Raw genomic sequence first — 14,064 nt, forward strand, 5'->3', positions numbered from 1 at the left:
CACACACACACACACACACACACACACACACACACATATATATATATATATATATATATATATATATATATGTAGATTGTTCTGAGTTCGGGTTTTGCCCTGTGTAATATTTTGCATGTCTATGCGACATTTCGTTGAAATCACATTCACCATCATCAGGCTGAAGTTCCAAGCTTCGTGTTGTTGTAAAATGGAACTTGGAACTTGGAACTTGAGCCTGATGATGGTGAATGTGATTTCACCGAAACGTCGCATAGACATGCAAAATATTACACAGGGCAAAACCCGAACTCAGAACAATCTACATACATATACCCGTGAAAATTTACGATATATATATAATATAATATAATATTATATTATATTATATAATATAATATAATATAATATAATATAATATCTTTTATTCCACCAGTTCATCCACGCCAGCATGTGGTCATTTCTTATGTGTGAAGCTAATTCCATTTAATTTCTTTTTCACATTTGTTGGCAGTATTAATTCTCCGTAGCTTAATAATTGATAGTTATTATAATAGTGCTACAAGTAGATATAAGGTCTCTGTCATCCAATTTATTCAAATATGAAATTAATTTATTTTATTGTTTTACAAAACATGAATGGTTCCTAAGTCTATCAATAATGCCTTTTTTTCTTTGACCTCTTCCTGTGAGAAATCCTAAAATAATAATTTACTCAAACAGGAACCAAATAATTACTTCCAACTACAAAGATACAGAAATCCTTTGCAGCCTTTAGGGCAACATTTCTTATCAAGCAATTTTGATATCGCTTTATGTCTTCTATTCATTGAACTAGAATACATTCAGATAGCTTGTCAAGTAGAACCCTGATGTACTGGCTTAAATTCTGAAACACAATCCGTGTGCAGGGCTGTCATCTAAATATATTATAAAGGTTGTTAAAATCACTGAGGTTAATGTTTAAGAATTTATAATATTTTACTTCAATATACTATGAATAGCCTGAGCAGCAGACAGGTAAACATCTAAGGCATGACCTTCAGACTCATATTTAATCCAGATTTTTCCTCCATTGCTTTAATCTTGGTGTCTTTTTCTCTTTTTTTCTGCTTTCTGCGCTACTTTTTATAATCAGTGGTTGCTAGAATACAGTAAAAAAGTGTCATAATATATTATACTTGCCAAGTGATTCAATTGTGGGTCATCTACAATATGAAATCTACAACTGAAAATCTATAATATGAAGCAGAATGGACAGGACTACAGATACAGGAGTTACATTTAACCTTCAGACTTCTTGAAATAATTGTTTTTCCTTTCCTACACAATAATAATACTGGAGGGGAGGGATAAAAAATAAATGGGGACAAATAGTAAGTGGGGAAAGAGGAAAGAAAGTTAAGGGACCTGCCCATACCATGCTGTTAGTAGATTTCTCTGCATGGCAATGCTTTCCTCAGTAAAAAAAAAAGATTCCCTATTTTATTCTGAGATATGTCATAAAATAGGAAGATCAAAGACAGAGGCAAAATCTAGAAAGACTGATGCAAAATCAACTACTCCATATTCTTAGCTCAATAGAAGAGAAGCTATCTTAATCAGTTGGAAATAGAAATAAAATCTAATATAAACAAAACTCAAAATTTGTTGGAAAGTTGTGTAATTATCTTGGTTGTCTGCAGTCACGGGTTGGAAATGGTCTGGGAAGTCTTCTCTTCCATAGGCTAAAAATTCTGTTTCTTTAGCTGTTCTTCATAAGATTTAGTCTTCGTACCTTACACCATCTTTGTTGTCCTTCTCTATACTCTTTCAAAATCTCTGTTGTATTGTGGCAACCAAACCCAAACAAAAGAATTGCAAATGCAGCATAGAACTATTTTATCCTTTCTTCCTTATAAATTCTGACCTTGAATGACAGAATGCTGCAGGCTTTAGAAGAGTGAATAAAATAAACAGTTGTTTATTTTTAATTGGTATCTTCAGCTTTATATTTTCTGAGTTCAGGTTAATTTATAAATTGCACTGAGGGCATGAAATATTGACGCATGTCTGACCAGCTTTGACCTTATCTGGAAGGAAGATCTTCACAGAACAACAGACTCCCACAAAAGTAGTTGATGCCTTACAGTATTTAATAAAGACTATAAGATCACTGGATTTAGATTTAGATTTAGGATTTAGATGACTTCTATGATTTTATAAGTGTTTAACAGAGGGTGGGCTGGTTTAAAGAATGCAGTAACGAATGGGAATACAGTTGGAATTGTTACTAAAAGCTTCTAGAATTTTTTTGTATTTCTTTTAAATACTGAGCTTCAGATTCTTACCCTGAATCAAATCCATTTTCCAGGCCTATGATCATTTATGCCGCAACAACGCTGCACCACAAACAAGAAGGGACAGTCTCTTTATAGTAATACAGTAAAATCAATTCAGAGTAAAAGAAGTATATAATTTACATACAATGGAATTTATGGGAGTAACTGATGGGTTATATAAAATTTGAACTAAAGTAATTAATTTTAAGAGGGAAAAAGCTTTTTTTTACATTAAATTTACTATTTTGAGATGTTAATGACATCTATTTATTATTTATTTATTTATTAGATTTGTATGCCGCCCCTCTCCGAAGACTCAGGGCGGCTAACAACAATATAAAAAGACAATGTAAACAAATCTAATACTAAAAATAATCTTAAAAACCCCAATTTAAAGAACCACTCATACACACAAGCATACCCCAGCCCTCTGGAACCAACTCCCCCCAGAGATTAGAACGGCCCCCACCCTCCTTGCCTTTCGTAAACAACTTAAAACCCACCTCTGCCACCAGGCATGGGGGAATTGAGATCCTCTTTCCCCCTAGGCCTTTACAATTCTATGCATGGTATGTATGTATGTATGTATGTATGTTTGGTTTTTATATTAATTGATTTTTAATCATCAATACCAAATTACTATTGTACACTGTTTTATTGTCGCTGTTAGCCGCCCCGAGTCTCTGGAGAGGGGCGGCATACAAATCCAATAAATAAATAAATAAATAAATAAATGTATAAATTCTATAAGCCTAAGGGGAAAGGAAATTTCAATTCCCCCATGCCTAACGAGAGAGGTGGGTTTTAAGGAGCTTGCGAAAGGCAAGGAGGGTGGGGGCAACTCTGATATCTGGGGGGAGCTGGTTCCAGAGGGTCTAGAGCAGTGTTTCCCAACCTTTTTTGAGCCGCGGCACATTATTCACATTTTCAAAATCCTGGGGAACATTGAAGGGGGGGGCGCAAAAAAGTTTGGACCAAAAAAATCTCTCTTTCTCCCTTTCGCTCTATTTCTCTCTCCCTCCCTCTTTCTCTCCCTCCCTCTTTCTCTCTCTCTCCATCCCTTTCTTTCTCCCTTCCTTCCTCTCTCTTTTGCTCTTTCTCTCTCCCTCCTTCCCCCCTCTTGCTGTCTTTCTTTCTTTCTCTCTCTCTCTCTCTCATTCTGTCTCTCTTGCTATCTCTTTCTCTCTCTTCCTTTCTTTCTCTCTCTTGTTCTCTCTCTTCCTTCTCTGTGGAGGCCGGCAAAGCTTTTCCGGGTAGACTGGCTGGGGGATAGGGCGCGCGCGCGCACGCACCCCCGACGTTCCAAAGAACCTTCTCCGACCTCCGCTGTGAGAAGGTTTTCTCCGAGCGCTCGCCGGAGGAGCTGGAGAAAGGGGCAGATCGAGCGGGCGGGCGGGCGAGCGTCAGCGGCGAGAAGCCAGGGGCGCGAGGGGAACGGAGGCACTGAGGGGTGGGGGCAGCCACGGCGCCGGCCTCCGCACTTTCATCGCTCCCCACCCCAAACTCCAACGCCCAGCTCCTTGCGCGGCACTGGAAAAGGGTGCTGCATTGCCGGCTTCTACCTGGTGCTGCCAGGGAATCTCCAGCTGGGCAGGGCTCTCCTTAAGCTCTCCTTTTTCCCTAGGAGCTTGGCGGCACACCTGGCTGTGTCTCGCGGCACACTAGTGTGCCGCGGCACACCGGTTGGGAAACGCTGGTCTAGAGAACATCTAGAGAAGAATGAATAAATTGGGGCTTTTTTTCAAAAATCACTTCTTACAATTTGTCTTCAGACCCGAGGTCTCCTAGTGTGCTTGTCCAGCTACTTCTCAGCATAACTAAAAGGAAACCTCTTTCTCATTTCACCATTCAGGCTGTGTAGAAAGGCTGCCTGGCATTCAGGACACGTCTAGAAACTAGAAAGCTCTTTTAAGTAATTATGCAGGGAAGACTCCCTAATCAAGAAACAAATATGGCCTGGCATACTAAGAAGCTTCATCCTGTAAGGAATGCAGCAGGCAGTGGCATTGTAAGTAGATGGCAACGGTGGCGATCAAATAATATTGAAACACATAATCATACTAACTTGTATTTGAACTAAACCGATATATAATTTCTAATGTCTAAAGCTCACTTTTGGAACATTGCACTAGGGCAGTAATATATTTGTATTAACACATCCTAATAACAATGAAGTTTATTTAAACGAAATGTTTATTTAAGGCACTGCTACATTTTTGATCCTTAAAGGCACACATGCAGTACATCTGGAATAATAGCATACAAAACATGAAGACTTAGGGCTCAACCTCTGCGGTAGTCAGCTGTAATCTTAAATTATTTTACTAACTTGTTAAGACATTGTGATAAAATGTTGAACATTATATTATTTTGTTTCTACACGCTAATCAATATACATGAAGGAGATTATGGTTTCTATTTGTATTTATTTATTTATTTATTTTATTCTTTAGTGTGTATATAAACAAACAAATCAAAAGATAAATACTCTCTTATAAGTGAAATTACCAGAAAACTGTTATCAGTTATATAATCACTAATATAAACATTCTGCCCTTAAAGGTCTGATTCTGATCGTTAATGCAAAAGAGTAAAATATTACATTCATTTTATCTCTGTTGTACAAAGTGCCATATTGTCATAACTTCCTTTATGGAAATCTGTCATTTCAGTTTGTAATTTTCAACCAGTAAAGACCATATCCTGCACCTTCCTAAACCATCATGGTCCAAGACATAACATCCCGAATATTATTCAAAATGTAATTCTAGAATCCAAGAACATGTCTTTTTAAAAAAGAATATACAAATTAATATATTGGAAAAATGAGTAACTACATTTCACTAGATTTCCTTAACAAGATTTCCTTAATGGCATGTTCTATAATCTGAGGGGGGGGGGGGGGGACCATTTTAAAACTCTTGTTTCTGAATTTACAGTAATTCTCTAAATTTCAAATCTACAAACACTATAAAGAAGAAAGAAAGAACACCCGGAGAAAGACAATAAACTCAGAGCAGAAAGAGAATTCCATAGAGTAGAAATCTTTCCTTGAGTATTTCTGCCAAAAATTAGAACTTATGACATTTTACCAGCATTTGTGTTAAAGGACATTATTGATTTTATATTTTTAATCTCAAATATTTAGGAACTTAGTTTTTTATTTTTTATTTATTTATTCATTTGTCCAATACACAAATACATAGGAAGAAAAATAGACATGTGATAATATAAAAGAGGGTGAAAGTGAACTTAGAGGAGAGGATATATGAAAGGAAGAGAATATATAAGATAGGTGAAAGAAGGAAAGACAATTGGACAGGGGACGAAAGGCACACCAGTGCACTTATGTACGCCCCTTACTGGCCTCTTAGTTGTTCCTAAATGTATAATTTTCTCCAAACTAAATATTCTATCAGCTTCCTAATTGGAATGACATTTGGACTTGGTTTCCCTTCATCAAAGTTGGTGTTACTTTTGTTTCAAGAGGAAATATGTTCCTCTTTTTTTCCTTCTAATGTAACTCAACCTACCCAAATAGGAATATATTTTTTAAGTTACACTATCCTTGCAGTCAAACCACTAATTATATATAGCAAGCTACTAGGCAGGAATGTTCAGAGAGAATGGTTAAAAACATCACAAGAGGATGGTCATCTTCAATATGTGTTGCATCGTCATAGCAGCCTCTTGACTTTTTTGACCATACTCTGAGACACCATCACCACCTCTGCCACCAGATGAAAATAGAAGTAAAACACATTACTCCTGTAATTGTTCCTGATGGAAAGGAATAGGCAGCAGTAGCAAAACGCAGTCATTCTAAATTGTAAGTTGTTGAACATATATGCTCATCTCTGCAAAGTATGTGTTCATCTCATTAATGCTCATTAAACTAAGATCTTTGCACAGAGAAAGGACTTTTTGTTCTCAAGAAATTGCTAGCAGACTGTGAAGCAGCATAAAGCAAGCCCTGCTGCAAACTAGCAAAGTGAGAAGATGTTGCATCACAGACACGATGTACCTGTTACACATGTACTGTAGATCCAGAATGCCATGTTCATGCACCATTCTCAAAGTTATACTATTAAAAACAGCTCAACGCACAAACATTTCATGTATAAAAATTGGCACGTACAAAAGGCAAAGCAACATCAGCTTGGTATGTAGCAAATTTTCTGTCTATTTTTGTAAGATTGAAGACTAAAGCAGGATTTTAACAGCCAAGAGGAAATTTTGAAACAGCACCACAACTGTTATAAGAAAGATAATTTTTATTTCCTGGCCCTACAAATTTTCAAAATGATTTGAGCTGAGTGGAGGGAAATTTTTGTTACAAACAGAATACCAATAGTCAAAAAAGGAATACATATACTATTTATACTACATAAAGACCAGTTACAAGAAGTACTTAGCTGGTTATTATTGGTTGTCTATATGTATCACCCACTTCCGAAATATATTCTATAACCATTTTTTAACAGGTTTACAAATGTGATACACAAGCAGCAATGCATAGTAAGGCATATTGAGACTAAATTGTAATTTACTGAGTTAAAGGTGATACATGTAATGATTTTCTGTAAATCATATATTCAGTTTTTGTGTGGTGATGCTAAGTAATAACTTGGCCAAAGTGGCTGAGTCAGCATTCAACTTACTGAAGTCATGTTAACAGCCTGTAATAGATACATTAAAAACTCTATGTTTTATATATTACATAAATTTAAATCAGAGGACTCAGGCCAAGTAATCTCTGTTTTTCAGACTAGTTATTCCACTTCTGTTGCAACAAAACCAAAGATTTTCAGATCTTCTTCCTGGTCTAGTCATTGGTCAGTGACTATTAATGCGAACAAGCAGGCAAATATTAACAACTGATGGCAATTAAGAAATAATCTACTCACCCAGTGAGAACCACCACAAAATCCATCACATTCCACCCATTCCTTAGGTAGGATCCCTTGTGGAAAGCAAATCCTAAGGCAATAATTTTAATTCCAGCCTCAAAACAAAATATTCCAATGAAGTATGGTTCAGTGTCATCCTAGAAAAGATTATGTAAAAAATATTATTACTTAGTGATTAAATTTTACTCCATATTTTCTTCAAAGACCAATTCCCATCCCATATTATTTTCATTAAGTCAAAAGCAGGTATATATAGAGTGGAGGAGTCCAAAATATCGAAAGGACACTAATGAATTAATTTTGGGGCCCAACTGGTAATATTATTGCATACAATTCACAAGGAAACCATACAGTGAGGATGGCTCACCAGGATCTTACCTTCTGTTTCCCCCTAGTTGGGCATGAAAATATTCCAAATATTTTTATCCTACTTTGCAAACATGGGTAGGCTAGTCTTGCAAATAGTTTAAAATCAATCAATTATATTAATGTAGGCTTCTAATGAAAACTATGTTTATAAAAGATTGACACCATGTACCATTAATCATATCACACAATCCTATGTGTATTGCCTTACTCACTACAAGTAGTCCTCGACTTACGACCACAATTGGAACTGGAATCTAAGATTGATTAGGTGTCGCTGGGGCAAGAGGTGGTGGTGATTTTATTACCTTAATTTATTTGATTTTTTAAAATCAGTTTTACTGTTTTTAAATGTGGTTTTTATATTTTGTAAGCCACCTTGAGTCACCATGGGCGAATAGGTGGCAATATAAATTAAATAAACAAACAAGCAAATCTTAGTCATAAAGCAAAGCAATCGTTCAGTGAGAAGCTCATATGATTGCTTTGTTGAACGATCACAATCCTTCCATTTGCGGTGTCCCGAGGGATTGGGGAAAACCTTAAGAGGCTTCTCTTAGGACAGTGATGGCAAACCTATGGCACGGGTGCCACAGGTGGCATGCAGAGCCATATCTGCTGGCACACAAGCCATTGACTTAGCTCAGCTCCAGCATACATGTTTGTGATGGCCAGCTGATTTTGACTCACACAGAGGCTCTGGGAGGGCGTTTTTGGCTTCCAGAGAGCCTCTGGGACGATGAGGGGACGAGCCTTTGGAGCCTGGGGACAGCAAAACACGAGCCTAGTGGGACCACCAGAAGTTGGGAAACAGAACGTTTTGGGCCTCCAGAAGGCTTCTGGGGGGGCAGGGAAAGCTGTTTTCACCCTCCCCAGGCATTGAATTTAGGGTGTGGGCACTTGTGCATGCATGATAGTGCACATTTATGCATTTTCAGTACCCAAAGAAAAAAAGGTTCGCCATCACTGTCTTAGGAGCTAAAAATCCTGTTAAAATCCAAACAAGATTTTTCAAACTGTTGTTTGTATCTCTTGTGAGACACATGCCTTCTCCTCTCTGAGGCAGGGTGCAGGAATAAAACTGGAATGTTCATAATTTGGGCTCCATTAATGCACCCTATGAAAGGAGTTCGCTGCCCTCCATGCGCAAAGGGGAACTCCTTCTGTAGGGTGCAGAACTGAAGCTCACGTTTTCAGGATTTTGTCTACTTCTGCATTTTGGAAGCTCCTCTCGGCAGGCAGCTCTTTCAGGCAATCCCGAGAGGTGAGAGGGAGCTCCCTAGGCAGGCTGTAGCAGCTTGCAACTTCCCCTTCCGGTTTCCACACTGACATTCTGTGGAAGTTGGCAAAAAACACTAAAGATAACAATCATTGGTTGCATTTGGCAACCAATCGTAAGCCAAGTACTCAGATCACAATCACATGACTATAGGAGGTAGTGCTGCAACATTTTGCAATGCGGAAAGTGCTTTGCAGGCCATAAGGCACACTGAGGCAAACATGTTTTCAGACAGTTGTAAACAAAGGGCCATAAACTGAGGACTACTTGTAGATTACCTGTCGACAGATCAATACAATGAAAATGGAGCAAAATCTCCTCTAAACTTTTGCTTGAAAATTGGTACACTTTTACTTGACAGACAGTTCTTATGTAGACTTCATTAAGCAGTACTATACTTTTGACACTGGAAAATAAGCAACTACTGCATTTTGGTTTTGGCTCTACTCCTAACTATATACCAGAAATTTTTAGTTGGCAGTTCTGGTTCTACATAATGTTAGATATTCATGGAGAAAGATAATTTCATCAAAGGACAGGGCAATTTTACTGAACCTGATGAAAAGGGGGAAGACCTTGACATAGGGTCAGAGCTGATGAAAAGAGGCTGCAGTGTACGCAGCTGTGTTCAGACTCAGAAAACTAGGGCACTCCTAAGCAGAGATGCCAACTGAAGAAAGCTATGTAGTTGAAAAGAGCACAAAAATGAGAAGACTAAGGCATCCTGTTTCCACTGCTATGCTCTGAGTGATCCAAGCCTGCTTTGGGTTACTGGAGTTTTCAAGTGACAGGTCCAATCATAGGCTGAACCAGCTCCATAGATTGGGGCCAACAGGGCCTTTCTTTTACACAGCATATTACACCTGGCTGGGTGATTTTGCACATAATATTTATATGTTCTGTTCTGTTTCCTTCCCTTCTATTTTATTCCCACCACAATCACACAACTCTTGGTGGTGTCTAAAAGATAACAACAACACTAAATACAAAACATGCATTCACGAGTAAAAATAATGAAATACCAAATAGGGGCATACAGCATTTCTATTGCATTATCGAATTATTTAATAAAATTATTGGAAAGCATTCCATATGAACTGCTTCTGGAATATCAAAAGAGGTGGCTCATGACAGAAAAAACACTTCCTTTAGGGCTCCCCATCCTCCCCATTCTCCAGTAAAACTACTGGGAAATTGAACTACTACAATGAAAAACATATGACTGCCATAATGTATTGGGCCAGAGATTACCTGAGGCAAATACATGATCACTATTGAGGCCATGAACTCCCAGCTCTTTGGAGAGGGGCGGCATACAAATCTAATAAATTATTATTATTATTATTATTTTTCCAAACCCAAAACCTGAATTATGGAGGTGGAAATCATCTAACTCAAATAAATTTTAAAAATCCTATACCAAGATTAGATCTAGGAATTCAGAATGGATTACAGTGTTCCCTCGATTTTCGCGGGTTCAAACTTCGCGAAAAGTCTATACCACGGTTTTTCAAAAATATTAATTAAAAAAATACTTTGCTGTTTTTCCCCCTATACCATGGTTTTTCCCGCCCAATGACATCATATGTCATCGCCAAACTTTCGTCCGCCTTTAATAAATATTTTTAAAATAAACTTTAATAAATAAACATGGTGAGTAATAATCTAAATGGTTGCTAAGGGAATGGGAAATTGTAATTTAGGGGTTTAAAGTGTTAAGGTAAGGCTTGTGATACTGTCCATAGCCAAAACTAGTGTATTTACTTCCGCATCTCTACTTCGCGGAAATTCGACTTTCGCGGGTGGTCTTGGAACGCATCTCCCGCAAAAGTCGAGGGAACACTGTACTACAGACAAAGGGTAGCCAATTCACCAAGGATCCCTTGCTCCTCCCTATGGTATACCTGGCAATGTCAGGAATAGAAAATCGTGATCAAGAGAAAAATATCTAAAGAACATTGCATCTCCCTTTCCCCAAACGTAGCAATAAAGTTCCTTAAACATTCTGGACACATCTTTAATTTTAAATGCAATTCCTCAGTGTAAGTGATCCCCCGATCGTTGCGAGGGTTCCGTTCCAGGACCCCCCGCAACGAGCGGGTTTTCGCGAAGTAGCGCTGCGGAAGTAAAAACACCATCTCCGCATGCGCAGATGGTGTTTTTACTTCCGCAGCGCTAGCAAGGAGCCGAAGATTGGGGGCGGCGTGGCTGTTTTAAAACGTCGCTGCCGGCATGGGGGGCTTCCTAGCAGCCCCCCAAACCCGGGTTGGGGGTCCGGGGGGTGCTGGCAAGCCCCCCATGCCGGCGGCGATGTTTTAAAACAGCTGCGCCACCCCCAATCTTCGGCTCCTCGCTAGCGGGCAGGCAGGCGGCGGACAAGCCGTTCGCTGGCGCTCGCTCTCGCCGCTTTCCAGCTGAGTCCTGAAGCGAATTCGCTTCAGGACTCAGCTGGGAAGCGGCAAGAATAAACGGCGTGGGCGGGCGAAGGGCGGGCGGCAGCGAGGAGTTTGCGTGGGCGGTGGGGAAACTCCTTGCTGATGCCCGCCTCTCGCCCTCCCGCCAGCAAGAGGGGGAAGACCCAGGGAAGCCGCCCAGCAGCTGATCTGCCCGGCGCCATCTACGCATGTGTGCCCATAGAAAAAAGGGCACGCATGCGCAGATGGTGTTTTGACTTCCGGGTTGAAAAATCGCAAATTAGCCTGTTCGCAATGGTCGGGGACGCAATAACCGGGGGATCACTGTATTCCATTTTGAATATGTAATAGTAATTTATTTTGTAGAAACCCATCCACAATGCCACGTTAAAGTGTGAATGGGGATCTCAAATCATATGTTGTGTTGGGCCTCAAATTACTGAAAATGGGCCTCTGGAGAGTCAGAAAGTTTTGTTTTCTACAGTAGAGTTTAAGAAGATAAGAATTATACTCACCAATCGTTCTGACATTGGTGTCTTGTCTCCATCAGGTAGATGTTGCTCCAGAGCAAGGACAATGCAGTTTGCTATGATAGTTGCTAAAATCATATATTCAAAAGGAGTAAGGCAGAGTTAAGGAAAGACTCATAGACAAGTGGATTTTTAGGCATGATCAAAAAAGGAATATTTACAGTATCACCCAATGCATTTTATTATGAGTTCCATACACATCAATGGGTTTTGCTTAGAAGCTTATTATAAAAAAAAACATTTTAAAATCAAATTTCTGACTTAGAATGTGTCTGGATATGTATTTCATTGTGCTATCATCATAATTCATTTAGAGACATTTATTAGGGCATCTGATCATATTATTTCCCACTTTTGATCCTCCTGTGTTTTCCCATGCTTGATCTTTTTTTCCTTACCCATAAAATCCATTAAGAATAATATAGGAGAATTGCATATTGATTTTTTTTCATCTGTAGCACTGGGAAGCATGGCCATATCACATTTTCCTCTTGATTTACTGACATGGAAAAGTATTATATAAGAACAGCCTAATGGACATTAAGTTTGGTGAACTAAAGTCACTGGATCCAGCTACAAAGAAATATCCATTCCAACACACAAATTCTGAGGAAGCTGCACTTAGCTTCTTGCAGAAATTCCTACAGAATAATTACAGCTTAAGATCGTTGCAATTATATAGCAACAAACTGAAAATTGCCCTCAATGTATATCTTTTAATGTGCTGTAGCAAATACTGTGTGATATCTGATGCGTTCCTTACAGTCACATTTTATATTATTTTTATGTACAGCTAAATAACCACCAGGTAAAATAGTTCTTTAAAACTTATTAGATGTTGCTTTTCTGGAGATCATTACCCTTTATCCAAGCATTAACAGGTAATGATAGCAGAAGAGGGAGAAGAGGTGGGAAGGAAGGGGAGAACTAGTATAATTATCTACTCCAAAATATAATTTGGCTTGAAGTCAATGTGAAGAAATAGGAATATCTATACTCTATTTGAATATCTGGGATATCCCTACAGGAATTTTGTCATGCCTTCTTCTTTATGTAGATACCAATCAGGGTTGGGTTCCTCCTGGTTCGCCTGAACATGTAATGTTCTGCAGATGATGTCATTATGACATCACTGTACTGGATCAGTCGGTGCCGTTCCATGGGCACCATTATACTGTATATATATATATATATATTTAGAATGTTATTTATTTATTTTAAAAAACCTTTTGAGCATGAGCAGAAGCCAAGTCCCAGCACTGGACATGTGGTCACCATATTTTTTTCAGCTTTGTTTCCCCCCCCCCACACACAGATTTTTTGTTACTTACACATGCACAAGACCCATGCAGCACAGGAGGGAACGAACCGGCTGCAAGGTAAGTTGCAACCCACCCTTGATACCAATGCATATTTTAAAAGATAGAATTCTCACATTAGAAATTCTTGATTAACAGTAATTGAGAAAGAAAAGCTTGAGGGAAGGGCAAATGATTGGTCTTCACAATTACTAAATGTTGAAGCTGATCTAGACTATTTGTATTTATCCTTAATCTCTTTTGACAGCATTTAAAGGAAGATCAGAATAATCTGTCTCACTATTACTGTTTTAGAGAGAATAAATATGATTGCAGCTAGCCCAGTACTACCCAATCAGGTTAGAAACCTTATTCATAAACTCCTATGATTTCATTTAATATGTATGTGTATATGTATATACATACATACATACATACATACATACATACATACATTCATAGGTCTTGTAAGATTGATGATGTCTTGGTGATGTTTCGATGAGGTCCCACTCATCATCTTTGTTTTCGCTTCATCTAGGGAGAACAAAGCATGGCCGGTGCTGCCATCTTCCTATAAATGTTGGGATGTGTGTGGAGTGCTGGCTTGATTGCTATAAGCAGGATGGTTGGCTGTGTTTTGACATCTTGATCAGTTGATGGGGTAATACCTTGAGTAGTTGATGTTTGCTGATTAGTTGATGCTTGAAGATTAGGGGTGACATCCGGAGTAATTGTTGATGAGTGGGATCTCATTGGAATATCACCAAGATATCCTCAATCCTACAAGGGAAAATACGCTAAGACCTACATACCTATACCCATCAAAATTATTTTATTATTTATTTATTTATTTATTGGATTTGTATGCCGCCCCTCTCCGTAGACTTGGGGCGGCTAACAGTAACAAAAAACAGCATATAAATCCAATACTAAAACAACTAAAAAACCCTTATTGTAAAACCAAACA

General features: G+C 38.5%; 1 protein-coding gene across 1 annotated transcript in view; it reads right to left on the reverse strand.

The window, feature by feature from the left end:
- The window catches only part of CACNA1A (calcium voltage-gated channel subunit alpha1 A), a 419,872-nt gene that overhangs the window by 243,806 nt on the left and 162,002 nt on the right, over positions 1-14,064 (reverse strand). Inside the window, exons 5-6 of the mRNA XM_070739561.1 lie at positions 11,785-11,890; positions 7,208-7,347 (exon numbers count right to left, since the gene is read on the reverse strand). Of these exons, the coding sequence (XP_070595662.1) occupies positions 7,208-7,347; positions 11,785-11,890 (246 nt within the window). The remainder of the gene's footprint in view (positions 1-7,207; positions 7,348-11,784; positions 11,891-14,064) is intronic.

The sequence above is a fragment of the Erythrolamprus reginae genome, chromosome 2 (assembly GCF_031021105.1).
Source record: "Erythrolamprus reginae isolate rEryReg1 chromosome 2, rEryReg1.hap1, whole genome shotgun sequence".
NCBI lineage: Eukaryota > Metazoa > Chordata > Lepidosauria > Squamata > Dipsadidae > Erythrolamprus > Erythrolamprus reginae.